Source organism: Gossypium hirsutum, chromosome A06 (genome assembly GCF_007990345.1).
Source record: "Gossypium hirsutum isolate 1008001.06 chromosome A06, Gossypium_hirsutum_v2.1, whole genome shotgun sequence".
Classification (NCBI taxonomy): Eukaryota; Viridiplantae; Streptophyta; class Magnoliopsida; order Malvales; family Malvaceae; genus Gossypium; species Gossypium hirsutum.
In genome coordinates this window covers 67181277-67195099 of record NC_053429.1, presented here as the reverse complement: position 1 = coordinate 67195099, position 13823 = coordinate 67181277, and the positions used below count along the sequence as shown (strand labels likewise).

At 36.3% G+C, this 13823-nt stretch overlaps 1 protein-coding gene across 2 annotated transcripts; it reads left to right on the top strand.

Annotated features, from left to right (window-relative positions):
- The first annotated feature begins 9729 nt into the window (after nucleotides 1-9729).
- LOC107962237 (uncharacterized) lies at nucleotides 9730-13358 on the top strand. Of its 2 annotated transcripts, none has more exons than XM_016898553.2 (5): nucleotides 9730-10218; nucleotides 10915-11056; nucleotides 11765-11991; nucleotides 12752-12925; nucleotides 13096-13358. In XM_016898553.2, exons 1-5 carry the CDS (start codon nucleotides 10036-10038, stop codon nucleotides 13180-13182), a joined length of 813 nt encoding a protein of 270 aa, XP_016754042.1. In that variant the 5' UTR covers nucleotides 9730-10035; the 3' UTR covers nucleotides 13183-13358. The 2 variants fall into 2 exon arrangements, with proteins under 2 accessions (XP_016754042.1, XP_040971076.1); XM_041115142.1 differs by having other exon boundaries at nucleotides 9777-10218; nucleotides 12755-12925.
- The last annotated feature ends 465 nt before the right edge of the window (nucleotides 13359-13823 follow it).

Genomic DNA, 13823 nt, shown 5'->3' with positions numbered 1-13823 from the left:
CTCATGGGGCAGTCCGTGTGTCACACATGGCCTAGACACATGCCGGTGTGTCTAATCGTGTGTCACACACGGCCTAGACACATGTCGACGTGTCTAACAGTGTGTCACACATGGCCTAGACACATGCCGGTGTGTCTAACCATGTGGACAAATTCTAGGCTATTTTCCAAGCCATACGTCACCCTTTAACACTCACATGCTTAAACCTATTCATGGCATGCAACATGACACATTTGGTTACTCAAACATTTACATTTATGGTTAAATTATATCTTGATTAACACCTTACCCACTTTCATATTATTCATTTATGCTATGGATATGATCATCCTATCGATCGTAAACTACCTATCAAACACATATACCATTCACCACACTCATCATTCACAACCACATCAAGCATAAACACATTTGCATGCATGCATAATTAATTAGGGTTACAACCCAAGAGTTAATATGGGCCATCTCTCATGGCCATATACAAAATAATTGTAACACCACCATAAACCAATACATTTGGCTAACCAATATGACACACAACAAAATAACCAAGTTTCCTATGCATGCTATACTCAAAATAATGGGACTAACTATACCCAAAAGATCCAACTGATAGTGTGAGTGAGCCTTCGACGTCCTTTGATCCCTGAGCTAGCTTGGCGATACAATAAGGAAATGGAAAAGAGAGGGAGTAAGCATAAAGCTTAGTAAGCTTGCATGTAATTAATAAGCAATAAGAATATGCATTTTCATACACATACATAACACAATCTAAATCATTTCATCCTCATTGATCATTATAGTCTGATGCGAACCCGGTCGAATCATGTTACGACCCAAGTTGTCGACACCGAGATTGGGCTAAACTCGAGGGGCCTAAGTGTAAAATGAAGTTTTTAATTTCAGTTTGTTAATTTGGTTGCTAGAAATTAAGGACTTTGATTCATTTATTTTAGTTACTTTAGTTATTTTAGTTTGTGCCTTTAATTATGTTATAGTTTGAACATCATTAGTATGAGTCTTTAATTATGTCATAGTTTGAACATCATTAATATGTGTTCTGCATTTAATAAAGCCATGCATTATGTAACTCTCATGTAAGTTAAGTTTGCATCATAAATTATGACATGCACTATGTTAGTTAAAGTTTGAATCATTAAATTAAGTCATGCATTAACTCATTTGTTCAATTAGTTTTCATCTTAAACCATGCATTTAAGCATCTTAGTTGTTAATATGTTTCAGTTTGTTTATATAAATATATTATTTAATTTGGCTGTTACTTTTTACTACATAAATTAAAGTGTGTTTATTTTTCATTTTAAATAAGGTGATTTGAGCTGCTTGTTCATTAATAAATTTGTGTATGAGGGTTTATAGTGTGCTAATTCTTATGAGTGTCTTTAATACTTAATTATCTACCTTGTAGGTGACTGTTCATAAGGCTAATTGGATCTTCAAGATTTGGGAATTTTTCAAGCCTTCAAAGCTCATTATGGTGGTTGTTCAAATGGACCAGGAGTGACTCTTCAAGTCTGATTAGTTTCATGAACTCAAAGATAGTTATGGTGCCAATTAATGAGATGAATGCACAAGTCTTGTGACATTCAGTTTAAGGGAGATGAAGAGACACCAAACAACACATTAATGGTTCATTAAATCAATTATAAAGTGAAGAGACATGCCCTTTCATCTACACCAGAATCAAGTTAAGAGACATGACTATTGGCTTCCCTACATGACTAAAAAACAAAATTAAAGCTTGTAAAAACCTTAGTTAATTGCTGAAGGTGAAAGGTCACAAATAGGCATTTGAATAGTCATAATAGTAGCTATAAATAGATTGTAAGAAGACATTATTTTGGTTAGAAGACTTTTGATCCTTTGATTATAACATTTTGTGAGTTTTTTAACTCTCCTATTTCGTTTTAGACTCAGCTTGACTTATCTAGCTTGCTAGTGGAGTCATTCTGTTTCTTTTGAACTTATCACTCTTCATCAAGTGTGCCATTCACCCTTATACTAATTGGTTCATATCTCCATATAGATAGTGGGTCACGGTTTATCTATCTTTCTATCCACCTTTAAGTGTCCTATAAGATTTGGGTTAGTACACTATTTTAGTACTAGTTCTTTCTTAACCTTAAAGCCATTCGAACCGTCTACATTACCATTTTTCAAACCACTCGAGTTCTTTTGTTAAACCAAATCATATCCCTTAATTATTTGAAACTATCACATACCCCTTTTGTTTAAAGCCTTACTTAGCCGAATTCAACCAATACTCTGTTCAAGAACGATACTTCTCCATTTAAACAATCGGGCAACAAACGACTCAAATCATCACCGAAGCGAGTTCGTGTCATTTGGTATCAGAGCTAGCTAAAATCGAGGAGTACGGACGTTCGTGAAGTTGCCGGGGTAAGTATTTAAAAAAATTCAAAAAAAATTGTAACACCCCAAACCCGGCTTGGAAGTTCGGCTCGAATCTGGCGTGTCACATTGAAGTGTTTTTCAAAAACCATGGTTCCATTAAAAACCTTTCTTAATAATTAAAAACTTATACTCTTTTTAAACCTTGTTAGAAAACCTCAGCTGAATAACATTCTTAACAACTTTCTAAAAACCTTGGCAGTTTCGGAAGCTTAATTTAAAACCAATTGCGGATACGTGATGTTTTGAACAACAGTAGTTGCTTTGGAAAACTGTGTTCTAATACTAGCAATTATAACAACAATAAATAAAATTCCAAATTTGAAATCCAGAAAATTACAATGGCTTTACTACAACCCACATAAAAGCATTTAAAAGTAATAATCAAAACTATAACATAAACAGTGCGTGTGGCTTCCTCCAAGCCCCTCGCAGCTCCGATCCGTATAAGGCTGGAAATTACCTGAAAGGTTAATAAACGGAGTGAGTTTACAAAAACTCAGTGTGAGATCCCCTACTGTATAAAAGGAACAGTCAGTCATATAAAAGAATTAAAAGTCTAGCCCCAGGCCTACTTACAGTTTCAGTATCAATTGGGCCTTAGCCTATTATAACAGACAGTACCAGATAGGCTTTAGCCCATTACAGAATAAGAAGCATTATCAGAACTAGAATCAAAATGAGAATCAGAATCAAACCACAGAATCAAATTCAGAATGAAGCCCATAGGCCCATAACAGATACAGAACAGATATTTCATATATGCAGAAAACCCAACCCATGTCTAGCCGTATACACCCCCGTACCAACCTTACACCATGTGGGGAGACAACTCGACCCACCCATCCGCTACACGCCACAGAATTTGTAGCATGGCTGCCAGAACTGATATTGTGACAGAGTCACTAGATACAGATATTGTGGCAGAGCCACCAGAATCAGATAATGTGGCAAAGCCACTTAACAGAATAAGTGGTACAAAGCCATCGATAACGTGTCTATAATCGGCACGAAGCCCACAATAACGGTACACAGCCTTCGATAACATGATCGGCACTCAGCCATTGATAACGGGTCTATAATCGGCACGAAGCCTATAATATCGATACGAATCCCACAATAATGGCACATAGCCTTCTGTAACATGATCGGCACTCATCCATTGATAACGGGTTTATAATCAGCACGAAGCCTACAATAACGGCACACAGCCTTCGGTAACATGATCGGCACTCAGCCATCGATCGATCAACAGATATTGTGACAAAGTCACCAGATACAGATATTGTGGCAGAGCCACCAGAACAGATATTTGTGGCATAGTCACCAGAACGCTTCCTCCATCAATATAACCCATATCCCATGTAACAGATATACATGTCATGGCAAACAACATACAGAATCAGAATATCATGCCCATATTTGAATCAAACAATCACAGTCAAGTCATTCATATCACCAACATATATTCACCATCAAATCTGTCAACCACACAGTCCAAGTCAGTCACTTGCCCACAAGGGCAAAACAGTCATTTAACACCCTAGGGGCAAAATGGTAATTTTACCCCACAAGGGTATCTCGGTAATTCTACCCTACAAGGGTATTTCAGTAATTCTACCCTATAGGGGTATTTCGGTAATCTACCTTACAGGGGTATTTCAGTAATTCTACCCTATAGGGGTATTTCGGTAATTCTACCTTACAGAGGTATTTTAGTAGTTCTACCCTACAGGGGTATTTCGGTAATTCTACCTTACAGGGGTATTTTAATAATTCTACCCTACAGGGGTATTTCGGTATTTCTACCCTACAAGGGTATTTCGGTAATTCTACCCTACAAGTGTATTTCGGTAATTCTACCCTATAGTGGTATTTTAGTAATCTACCCTACAAGGGTATTTCAATAATTTTACAAATCGAGGGTATTTCAATAATTTTGCAAATTGAGGGTATTTCGGTAATTTTACAAATTGAGGGTATTTCAGTAATTTTACAATCGTCGGTATTTCAATAATTTTATAAACTGGGGGTACTTTGGTAATTTTACAACTGGGGGTATTTCAGTAATTTTAGGAAACTAAAGTATTCTAAACAGGGATAACAATACGAATAGGCCTAAAGCCCTCCTCGGCCCAAATGGGCCCACACACTCGTGTGGCCCTTTTAGCCCAAATCTAGCCACAGATAAGAGATTCACCTAGCCTAGTCAAATATTTACTACACAATCAAACAACTTATCCAATTGGGCCCGTAGGCCCATTAGGCCCACATGGCCCCTTTCGGCCCATCGCGGCCCGAAGTAGTCATCCTATAGCTAGAGTAGTGAGAAATACACACCTGATAGGAGACTGGAGTTAATTCGCGCTTCGAGCACTCTTAGCCGACGCCCAACCCAAACGAGCACGCCATAAAGCAAAAGGGATCAGCCAAGAAAGGTACCTTTACTCTCCTCATGGTTCTCTCTATTTAAAGCCAGCTTCGCATCCACTCTTAGGTTAGCTTCCCGATGTGGGATCCCTCCATCATCAGAGTTTAAATTCAACACCAACTCTTGCCGCCCCTTGTTAGCAAAATAAATGCTCTTTGATTGCCATGAGTTTCGAACCCTGGACCTCCTTGCCAACTCTATGACGCCACCTTCCTGCCTCTTATGTGGCGCTACTTTGCCACTAGACCACAAGGCTTTTTGTGGCACAATTTCCCCACCAATATTCTTAAGGCCTACCTACTACACCCAGGGTTTGATTCACCTTAAACCAAAATTTTTGCTAGAGTCCAGATTTGAACCCAAGACTTCTCCAACACTTCTCAGTACACTTAACCACTAAAACAAGCCTTCATCAACGAAATTTACATGCACAAAAAAATATTATAAGCTGCCTTCAACCGCTCCCATGCTCAAGGCCCAAAACTTCTAGGCCCAAATTCGGGGTGTTACAAAAATATTCGTGAATTGATTGTACAAGTGTTGAATGTATTTGTATTGAAAAAAAACACAAAAGAGTTATGAAATTGAAAAAAATTTAGAAATAAAAAAAAGTGCTTGAAAAGTGTTCATAAGTTACCCAATCTTCAAAACTATTTCTCCATCAAATTCAAACCCAAATGCCACTTTTTATTTTCTTTCAGCCTACCAAAACTAATACCATCAACCATCACAACCTTTTTGAAGCCGACCCTTAGGCTTGCTTATAAGTATAATCGAGTCTTCTACGAACTTCGAGAGGCAATGGACTTTTCCAAGTACTTGAGCATGTCAATGACAACACACTTATAAATTAGACCTTCTCAGGGAATACAATGTGAACGCAAACTTTAATATGTATGATCTATCTCTTTTTTATGTAGATTCAGATTTGAGGACAAATCCTTTTGAAAGGGGGGGAATGATGTGATTTCGAGCACCAACACAAAGCCAAATTGTAACATCCTGAAATAAGGCCTAGTCAGAATAGTGGTTTTGGGACCACAAATCCGACAGTAAAATATTTGTTTTATGATTATTATGAATTATAGGATATGAAAATAAGCATGTGTTAAAGTTTCATGAAGAAATTCTAAGTATAATGTGTCCAATTGGAAATTAGGGACCAAATTGAATAAATTGCAAAACTTGAGTTCTAGAAGCAATTTGCATGAATTTGCTTTGAATTATAAATTAGAAGGTCTTAAATAGTAATTTGCCCAATTTCTAAGTTTTTGGACAAAAATGGGCATGCATAGATAAATTTGGAAGTTTTGTAAGGAAGGGTATTTTGGTCATTTGGTAATAAACTTAATAAAAAGGGAATAAGAAAGCCAAAATCAACCATATTCTTCCCCATAACTGCCGAAATTCCTAGAGCTCCATAAGATAGGGTTTTCAACATTTCAAGCTCAATAGTAAGTGCTCCTTAGCCCCATTTTTAATGCTCTTTGTAATTTTGAGATCCTCGTGACATGCTCTATCCATTTCTACCGATATCTCAAGCTAGGGTTCATGTTTGGAAATTTACCCATGCTTGAGATGCTTGTGTTTTGATGATTTATGGAGGAATATGAGAGTTTAAAGGATGGTAAACAACTTTTACTGGTTAGGTTTTCATGAAAATGGCTTAAAGGGACCATTTTGTGAAAAGGTATAAAATATGTGGTAGAAATGTGAAATAGAGGAAATTATAAGCTAGTATGGGTTTAAGATACATTCGGCTAGCATGGGTAACCAAGAAATTTCATGCATTCCATTATACGAGCCTAGGGACTAATTTGTAAAAATATGAAATATTGGGGGCAAAATGGTCATTTTGCTCGGGGGTAAAATTTAGGTATGAAATGAATAGTATGAGGTATTAATAATTTATTTATAGTATGAGGTATTAATAATTTATTTTTACTGATATAGACTCCGAGGAACGAATTCCGGAGGTCGACCGTGGAAAATGAAAGGTTTTGGAAAAACCGAAATACGAAATCGAAGCAATTACAAAGTAAGTTCGTGTAACTCGAAAAAAACTTTAAATATACTTGAAACTGCATATTCTTAAATGTATGTTAATTTAGATATTGATTGCATGACAATCCATGAAATGTGGTAGTGTAAAATAAAAAAATAAAAAAAGAAGATGACAACTATCCCGGTTGAATGAAAAAGGGAGATTCGATGGGTAAATTCTTGTTTACATGATATGAGATCTTGCACGTGCTGCAAAAAGAGATTTAGCCTGGACGGGTAATCTGACGATCTCATTATAGTAAGGATCCAACCTAGACAGGTGTTCCTTAAGTGATCGAACCTCCCGATGATTATATATGCATTATGTATTTAGCCCAGATGGGTAACACGATTAAGGACTGAAATTATCCTAGACGGGCATTTCAGAGCTGAACGTTTTGGAGTAATTGTCGTTGTAAGGGATTTAGCCTAGAATGGTAATCCCGATAATACTCCTTGAATTTATGTTATAAGGGATTTAACCTGGACTGGTAGTCCCGCCGTAAGAGTGAGGTTCATGGGAGTGTATATTTAAAATGGTCACTAGCAAGACTTGATGGTAAAAGAAATTCCCATCGAGATTTTCGAGAAATTTAGCGGGACTGTAGTAAGTCATGAGAATGGAAATGTGTGAGTTGATGAGCTCACCAAGATTAATGCTATATTGCTTGAGAGGAAACTAACTTGATGATTGAGTGTATGTGATAGGGAATTTATACTATGCATGTTTGGATGAGTATCTTTTATGGTTGTATGCAAAAATAACCGGTAAGTTTAACTTCCTGTTATCCGAACTTACTAGGCATGTTAATGCTTACCCCCTTTCTTTTCCCTGTCTTATAGAGCTCGTGGACTCGTGAAGATTGGAAGACGATTGGAAGACGATTGGAGTATTGTCAACACTATCAGCTTATCTTGCTTTGGTATATAGATTCTTTTACGTTGTTACAATGGCATGTATAGGTTTTTGGTTATTTTGTTATATGTGTCATTGATTAACCAATGTAAGGGTTTGAATGATATACTTATTCCTTTTGTATATGGCCATAAGACATGGCTCATTTTGATGTAGGTTGTAACCTACTACTTGTGCATGTTGGTCTTTAAATGTTCATGAGATAGTTAAATGTGGTATATCATGAATGGACATAGGGAATGTGGCCAAATCACTCGGAGATGGCTAGGTCATTATTGGCAATGAGTTATAAAATGTGCCAAGTCTAAATGTGTTTGATGATATGGTAATCCTTAATACAAAGAGGATAATCTAGCATGTATAAAACCAATGAGATAAGGTTAACATGAAATAGACCATTGAAGGTAGTCATTGGGCATATTTAGGTTGTTAAATACCATAGAAGTTCATAGATGTGAGTGGATGTTGAGGGTGTCTATTGGCTTGGATTGTAACCTCCAAAAAGGTCCACACGGGTAGACACACGGACGTGTGTCTAGGCCGTGTGTGACACACGGTCAGTTTCATGGGTGTGTGGTACGGTTGTGTGTCCCTTGCACCTAAAATTTTTAGGTCAATATGCATGGTAGTAAACACATGGGCAGAAACACGGCCATGTGTCTCAACCGTGTAGTGGACATGGCCTAAGCACACGGGTGTATGCCTCAAAATGAAGGATGATGTCATAAACAAAATGTTTGGGTTTTTGGACACGGGGCGTGTCTAGGCCGTGTGAGGGACACTGGCCGGGGACATGGGCGTGTGCTTGGCTGTGTGAAAACCCCTGTAGGTTCGAAATGAAAAAAAATTCAAATAATTCAACACGGGCGAGGGACATGGGCGTGACCCTAAGCACACGAGCGTGTGCTTTGCCTCCACATGGGCGTGTGAAGCATAACCCTAGGAATTTTACTAAAATTTTTGATTTTAATGTATGTTTTGGACATAGTAGTCCAACATAGGGACACTATGATGTTGTTTGATCAGTTTTAAATTAGGATGAAATTTTATAATCCGTATTTTTTCTAAATGTCTGAGTATGTGTCCGGTAACGCTTCGTATTTTGTCCCAATCTCGAGTACAGATTAGAGGTGTTACATAAATTCTGGTAGGTTGATGAATGATTTTAATGGGCCAAATCATCAAGTCCAACTATGCACGAAACGTCCAAAGCATTACCTGATCCTTTGCAAATGCCAATTGGGCCAATTACAAGGGCCCAAGCCAAGCAGGGTGAAGTGGCTAACAAAGACTACCATGGCGACAACAAAGAAGCTTTCATCTCTTTTCCTTCTATTGTCCCTTATTGTTTCATCTTTATAGACAAAGCACAAGATTTGATAAGTATGACAGTAGCTGCAAAGAAATATTTAAAGGATGGAATTGCACTTTATAGACAAAGTCTTAGAAACTCAATTAAACTTAATCTCTATTTTTTGAGCTTTATTATTTAAAAGTGATATGATCTTTGCATTATCTTCATATGAAACTTTTAAATATATAGTAGTTTAAAAATTATAAAAAATTACCAAATAACATTAATATTATTAAATAAAATATATTAAAATATTTTGCTTAGAATGGAAGCATTACGTTTCAAATAACATTAATGGTAATAATCATTTACCATTACTTTCAAAATTATTTTTTAAAATAATCATTTACGTTTCAAATTCAAATTTTAAAATATATTAATAATTTTCATTATTTATTTTATTTTATTTAATTATAGATAATTAAAAATTTTAGAAAACGAAAAAATGGTTGGGCCACTTGTCTCTAACTTATATTATATATGATTGGTCCACCACCGCAGTTCTCATAATCTCCCAATGCGGCCATTGCCTTTTTTTGTTTGAAAAAAAAAATAACAGTGAATATATATAAATAACAAAACCCGCACCGCTTTAAAAGGTATTGCTTTTCTTCTCCAGCAATTCACCGTCCTTAATATATATAAGAAAAAAGAACCCCACAGATAAGAAAACCTAATATCCCAAAGCCCAAATCAAAGCCAACACCTTTCGAGTAGAATCCCATCAAATTTCTCATCAACCAAACAGAAATCTCATCCCCCTACAACCCCACTTCTCTTTCCAAATTAGATAGAAAGAAGGTGAGGGATTAACATTGATAGAGGTAGAAAGAGAGTTCTTCTTTGATCTTGCGAAGGATGTCTGCGGCAGTGTGCGGGAGCAAGAGATCTTTCTTCGAGGATATCCCGTCATCGCCATCGGCTTCTGTCTCTAAGAAGCTCCGGCGCTGCTCGCCTTCGTCTCCTTCTTCTGTTCGTTTTGCTCCGCCGCCTTCTCTCCTTGATCACCTCCAAGCTCTCTTCCCTCATATGGACCCCGAGGTATATGGATTATTTTTTATTTATTTATATTCCTAGATTACGTTAATTTGATGCAGAAATGTAAGTTTATTTGATATTACCAATTGCTTCTAGTTATTCTCTATTATATTTAATAACAAAGCTGTAATGTTTCTAGATTCCTTTCTTTGGTTATTCTGCTTGGACGCTGAGATTTGAAAGTAGGGATAAAAGAACGATATTTTAAACCTATGTTGGGTTGCATATCCATTTGATTCATTGGATTTATCCTGCAAGCAAAATGCATATTGTAATTATTTTTTATGTTGGGTGAAGCGCTTAAACTTTTAGCGTAAAATTCATTTAAAAGAAGTTGATATCGCGGTAAAGTCTAACAAGTGCAATTGTGTGGATTGAAGCCAGGAATGCGGCCAGCCCAACCAGTTTTGTGAATGTACAAAAACTTGTGTATATGAGATTTGCTTGTTTTAGTTGGTTGAGTTCTAAAAGTTTCCAAAACGTTAAATCAGTTTGTGAATTTACAAAGTATTTGTGTTGAGTATATAAGACTGCTTGTTTTAGTTGGTTAAGGTTTATCTTTTTGTCTTCTAAACTCGAGGCTTAGCTTTTAAAGTGTTTGCTTCTACTAATCTGTTGCTGAGCAAGAGATTATGGTTGGTTGTTGAATTGTGGTCCATTTGTTTCTTCTATGAACATTTAACAATTTATTCCTTTCAGCTTCTGGAGAGAGCACTACTTGAATGTGGCAACAATATAGACACTGCTATCAAGAGGCTTCAGGAACTTCACTTAGGAGCTGCAGATGCTACAGGGGAAAAGATGGGTCCTGTTGAGGAACTGGGTACAACTGCTGAGCAGGGTATCCCTCTTTCTTGCGATTTTGATTTTTTTGTAATTTAGCATCGCTATTATAGTTTACAATCAATCTGTATTTTGTTTAGTTGTTATTTTTTCTATCAAGAGTTTTACTTGGCTTCTAATGTATTTTTGATAGATGGTTGATCATGCAGAACTGTTTCTATGACAAACCGACAGAGTTTTAGTGTCAATCAACGTATTGCATTTAGTTGTTGCTATTCAACTCTAGCCTGTGTTGTTAGTCCTTAAAATAGTTATATGACTAATGGTTAAATCTAAGTACTGAGTTACACGGGAGTAAAACATATAGGGCTTCTAAGAGTCTGTAAACTGTAAGATTTGCAATTAGTTAGAAGATTCCTTTCACCACTAGTTCCTTGTTCTTCTTTCAGTACTTGTACAAATCAGTAAAAATTGATTTTTGAAAGAGAGAAAGAAGTGATAAATTTCTTTTAGATTTTAGTCCTGTTCAATATCCTAGTCCTTAGCTATATGCGCCCAAAGATATATTGTGGTTAATCAATTTCAATAGAAAATTTTCTGTAGAACAATTTATATATTTAACTTTTAACAAATTGTAGCCTGCTGCCACCAAAGTAATCATTTTATATTTAATTGTTGTGCTATGTGTAATGGGGCATCTGCTTTAAGATGGGTAGTTCTTACTCCTTAAGGCAAGGGAAACTCATGTATGTAGTCGAAATTGCAGGTACAGTAACCAACAATGGAGAAGCTGCTGATACTACTGCTCAGATTCCATCGGCCCCTGAAACTCTGCCTGTTGATGGTGCAGAATGGGTGGACTTGTTTGTGGGGGAGATGATGGGTGCTTCAAGTGTGGATGATGCCAAAGCCCGTGCCTCTAAACTGCTGGAGGTTCTGGAGAAGTCCATTAGTGAAAACATTGCTAAGGAGGCAGCACAAAGTTTTCATAAGGTATGTATCTCTTAACTCCTCTAGGTCCTGTAGAAAGCTGCTTTCGGGTATATGATGGGCACTCATGTCATGGGACGAACCAGGTTTGGGCTGAGACTAGGCATGTGGTCTCAAGAACAAGTTCACTTGCCCAGCCCTAATTTCTAGTCTCAAATCATGCCCAACCCTGGCCCTGTACAAAAACACAAAACCAAGGCCCATAACAATTTTCCCAAGCAGAAAATAAACTGGTAACTGAACTGAAATCTGGAAATAAAGCAAAGTCTTATATAAACTAAAGTTTTCATCTCTAAATATTTCTACGGAGGGGGTTAAAAGTTGGTTATTGTGGAAGTTGGGAGACAAAGCCAAGAGTATAAAACCGGTCTAGGGGATGACTGAACTAAGTTACTTTCGTATTTGATTCCGAGTTAAAGTGTCTTAGTGATTTTGAGACGTGAAATCAAAGACAATGGTTTGAAGTATGGTTTCAGAACTGGAAGTTGGAAGTTTGATGCGAGGAGCTGTGCTGTTGAGGTTTGAAGCAGATGATATGATAGATATTGATTCCAGAATTCCCAATTTCAAATACTATAAGGACACTGTTGTTTTGGCTTTTTGGGTGTGCAGTTGCAAAATTTGATAGTTGTGTCGAATTTTGGCTTTTGGTTTTCGACATATCTGTGAAATTGAACATGGGTTTCAATATTTATGTTATCTGTTGTGTTGCTTAATAGTTGGTAAACATCACCTTGTTGATTTGATTGTAATTTGTTGTTAGGAGAATATGATGTTGAAGGAACAGATTCAAGTGTTGATTCAAGAAAACACGGTTCTAAAACGTGCTGTGGCTATCCAGCATGAACGCCAAAAGGAGTACCAGGACAAAAACAATGAGTTGGAACACTTGAAGCAGCTGGTTTCTCAGTATCAGGATCAGTTGCGGACTCTAGAGGTGAGAAATCACAATCATTTTACAGCTTGATTTTCTATCTCCAAAAAAAATGTTGTAAATGATGATGGTGAACATTAATGATTTTTGAGATAGTAAGAAAAAAAAAAACAGAAGCATAAATTTGTCATAATATTAACTATTAACGGCGAATCTATCATGTGTTTTTGCAGGTAAATAACTATGCCTTAACGATGCATTTGAGGCAGGCACAGCAAAGCAATTCCATCCCTGGGCGTTTCCACCCAGATATTTTCTAGAAGTAAAGATGCAACCAAGTAAACATGGAAGCATAGCGATGGAATGTTTAGTTTTATGAATCATAGAATTACTTAGCAATAGTGATATACTGACAATGTTTTTTAATCTGCTTGCCTTTTCTTATGTACAATTTCTGATATTGATCGTATATACAGAAATATGATGTGTTCAACAATTATCAGATTTATATTTCTATTTCAAAGTGAATCTATTTCATTTCTACCACGCCACATTGAAATGGAATAGGATTAAAATAAATGGAATAGGAATAAAATGGAATAGGTTTAAAATAGAATAAAGTTATAATCAGTAATTTAATTGTTTGGTTGAATCTAATGAAATAGAATTATAATTTTATTTATGTTTAGTTAGGGGTGTAGGAATATATTATAGCCCAAATTGGTGGGTTTACTACTAAAATCATGTTTGGTTGGTTGGTTGTAAAGGTTTATTATATCTGCTTTGGAAATGGTTTTATTACGTGAAATTTTCCCTCATCACTAAATAGCAATTCAACATTGATAAAACTTTTCTTTTTATTTTTCCATTTTTAATTTTTACCCCTATTTTTTTGAAACCATGCTCTCTACTCGCTTGCTTGTATGCTTTTTTTCTTTTGCTGGGTTCTAAATTTACTGCA

What these genes read in the sequence shown, in the direction of transcription:
- LOC107962237 (XM_016898553.2), top strand. Translation starts at nt 10,036, where the DNA reads ATGTCTGCGGCAGTGTGCGGGAGCAAGAGATCTTTCTTCGAGGATATC. An exon ending in TCCCTCATATGGACCCCGAG is followed by an intron (nt 10,219 to 10,914) that starts GTATATGGATTA and finishes TATTCCTTTCAG; the next exon opens with CTTCTGGAGAGAGCACTACT. An exon ending in GGGTACAACTGCTGAGCAGG is followed by an intron (nt 11,057 to 11,764) that starts GTATCCCTCTTT and finishes TCGAAATTGCAG; the next exon opens with GTACAGTAACCAACAATGGA.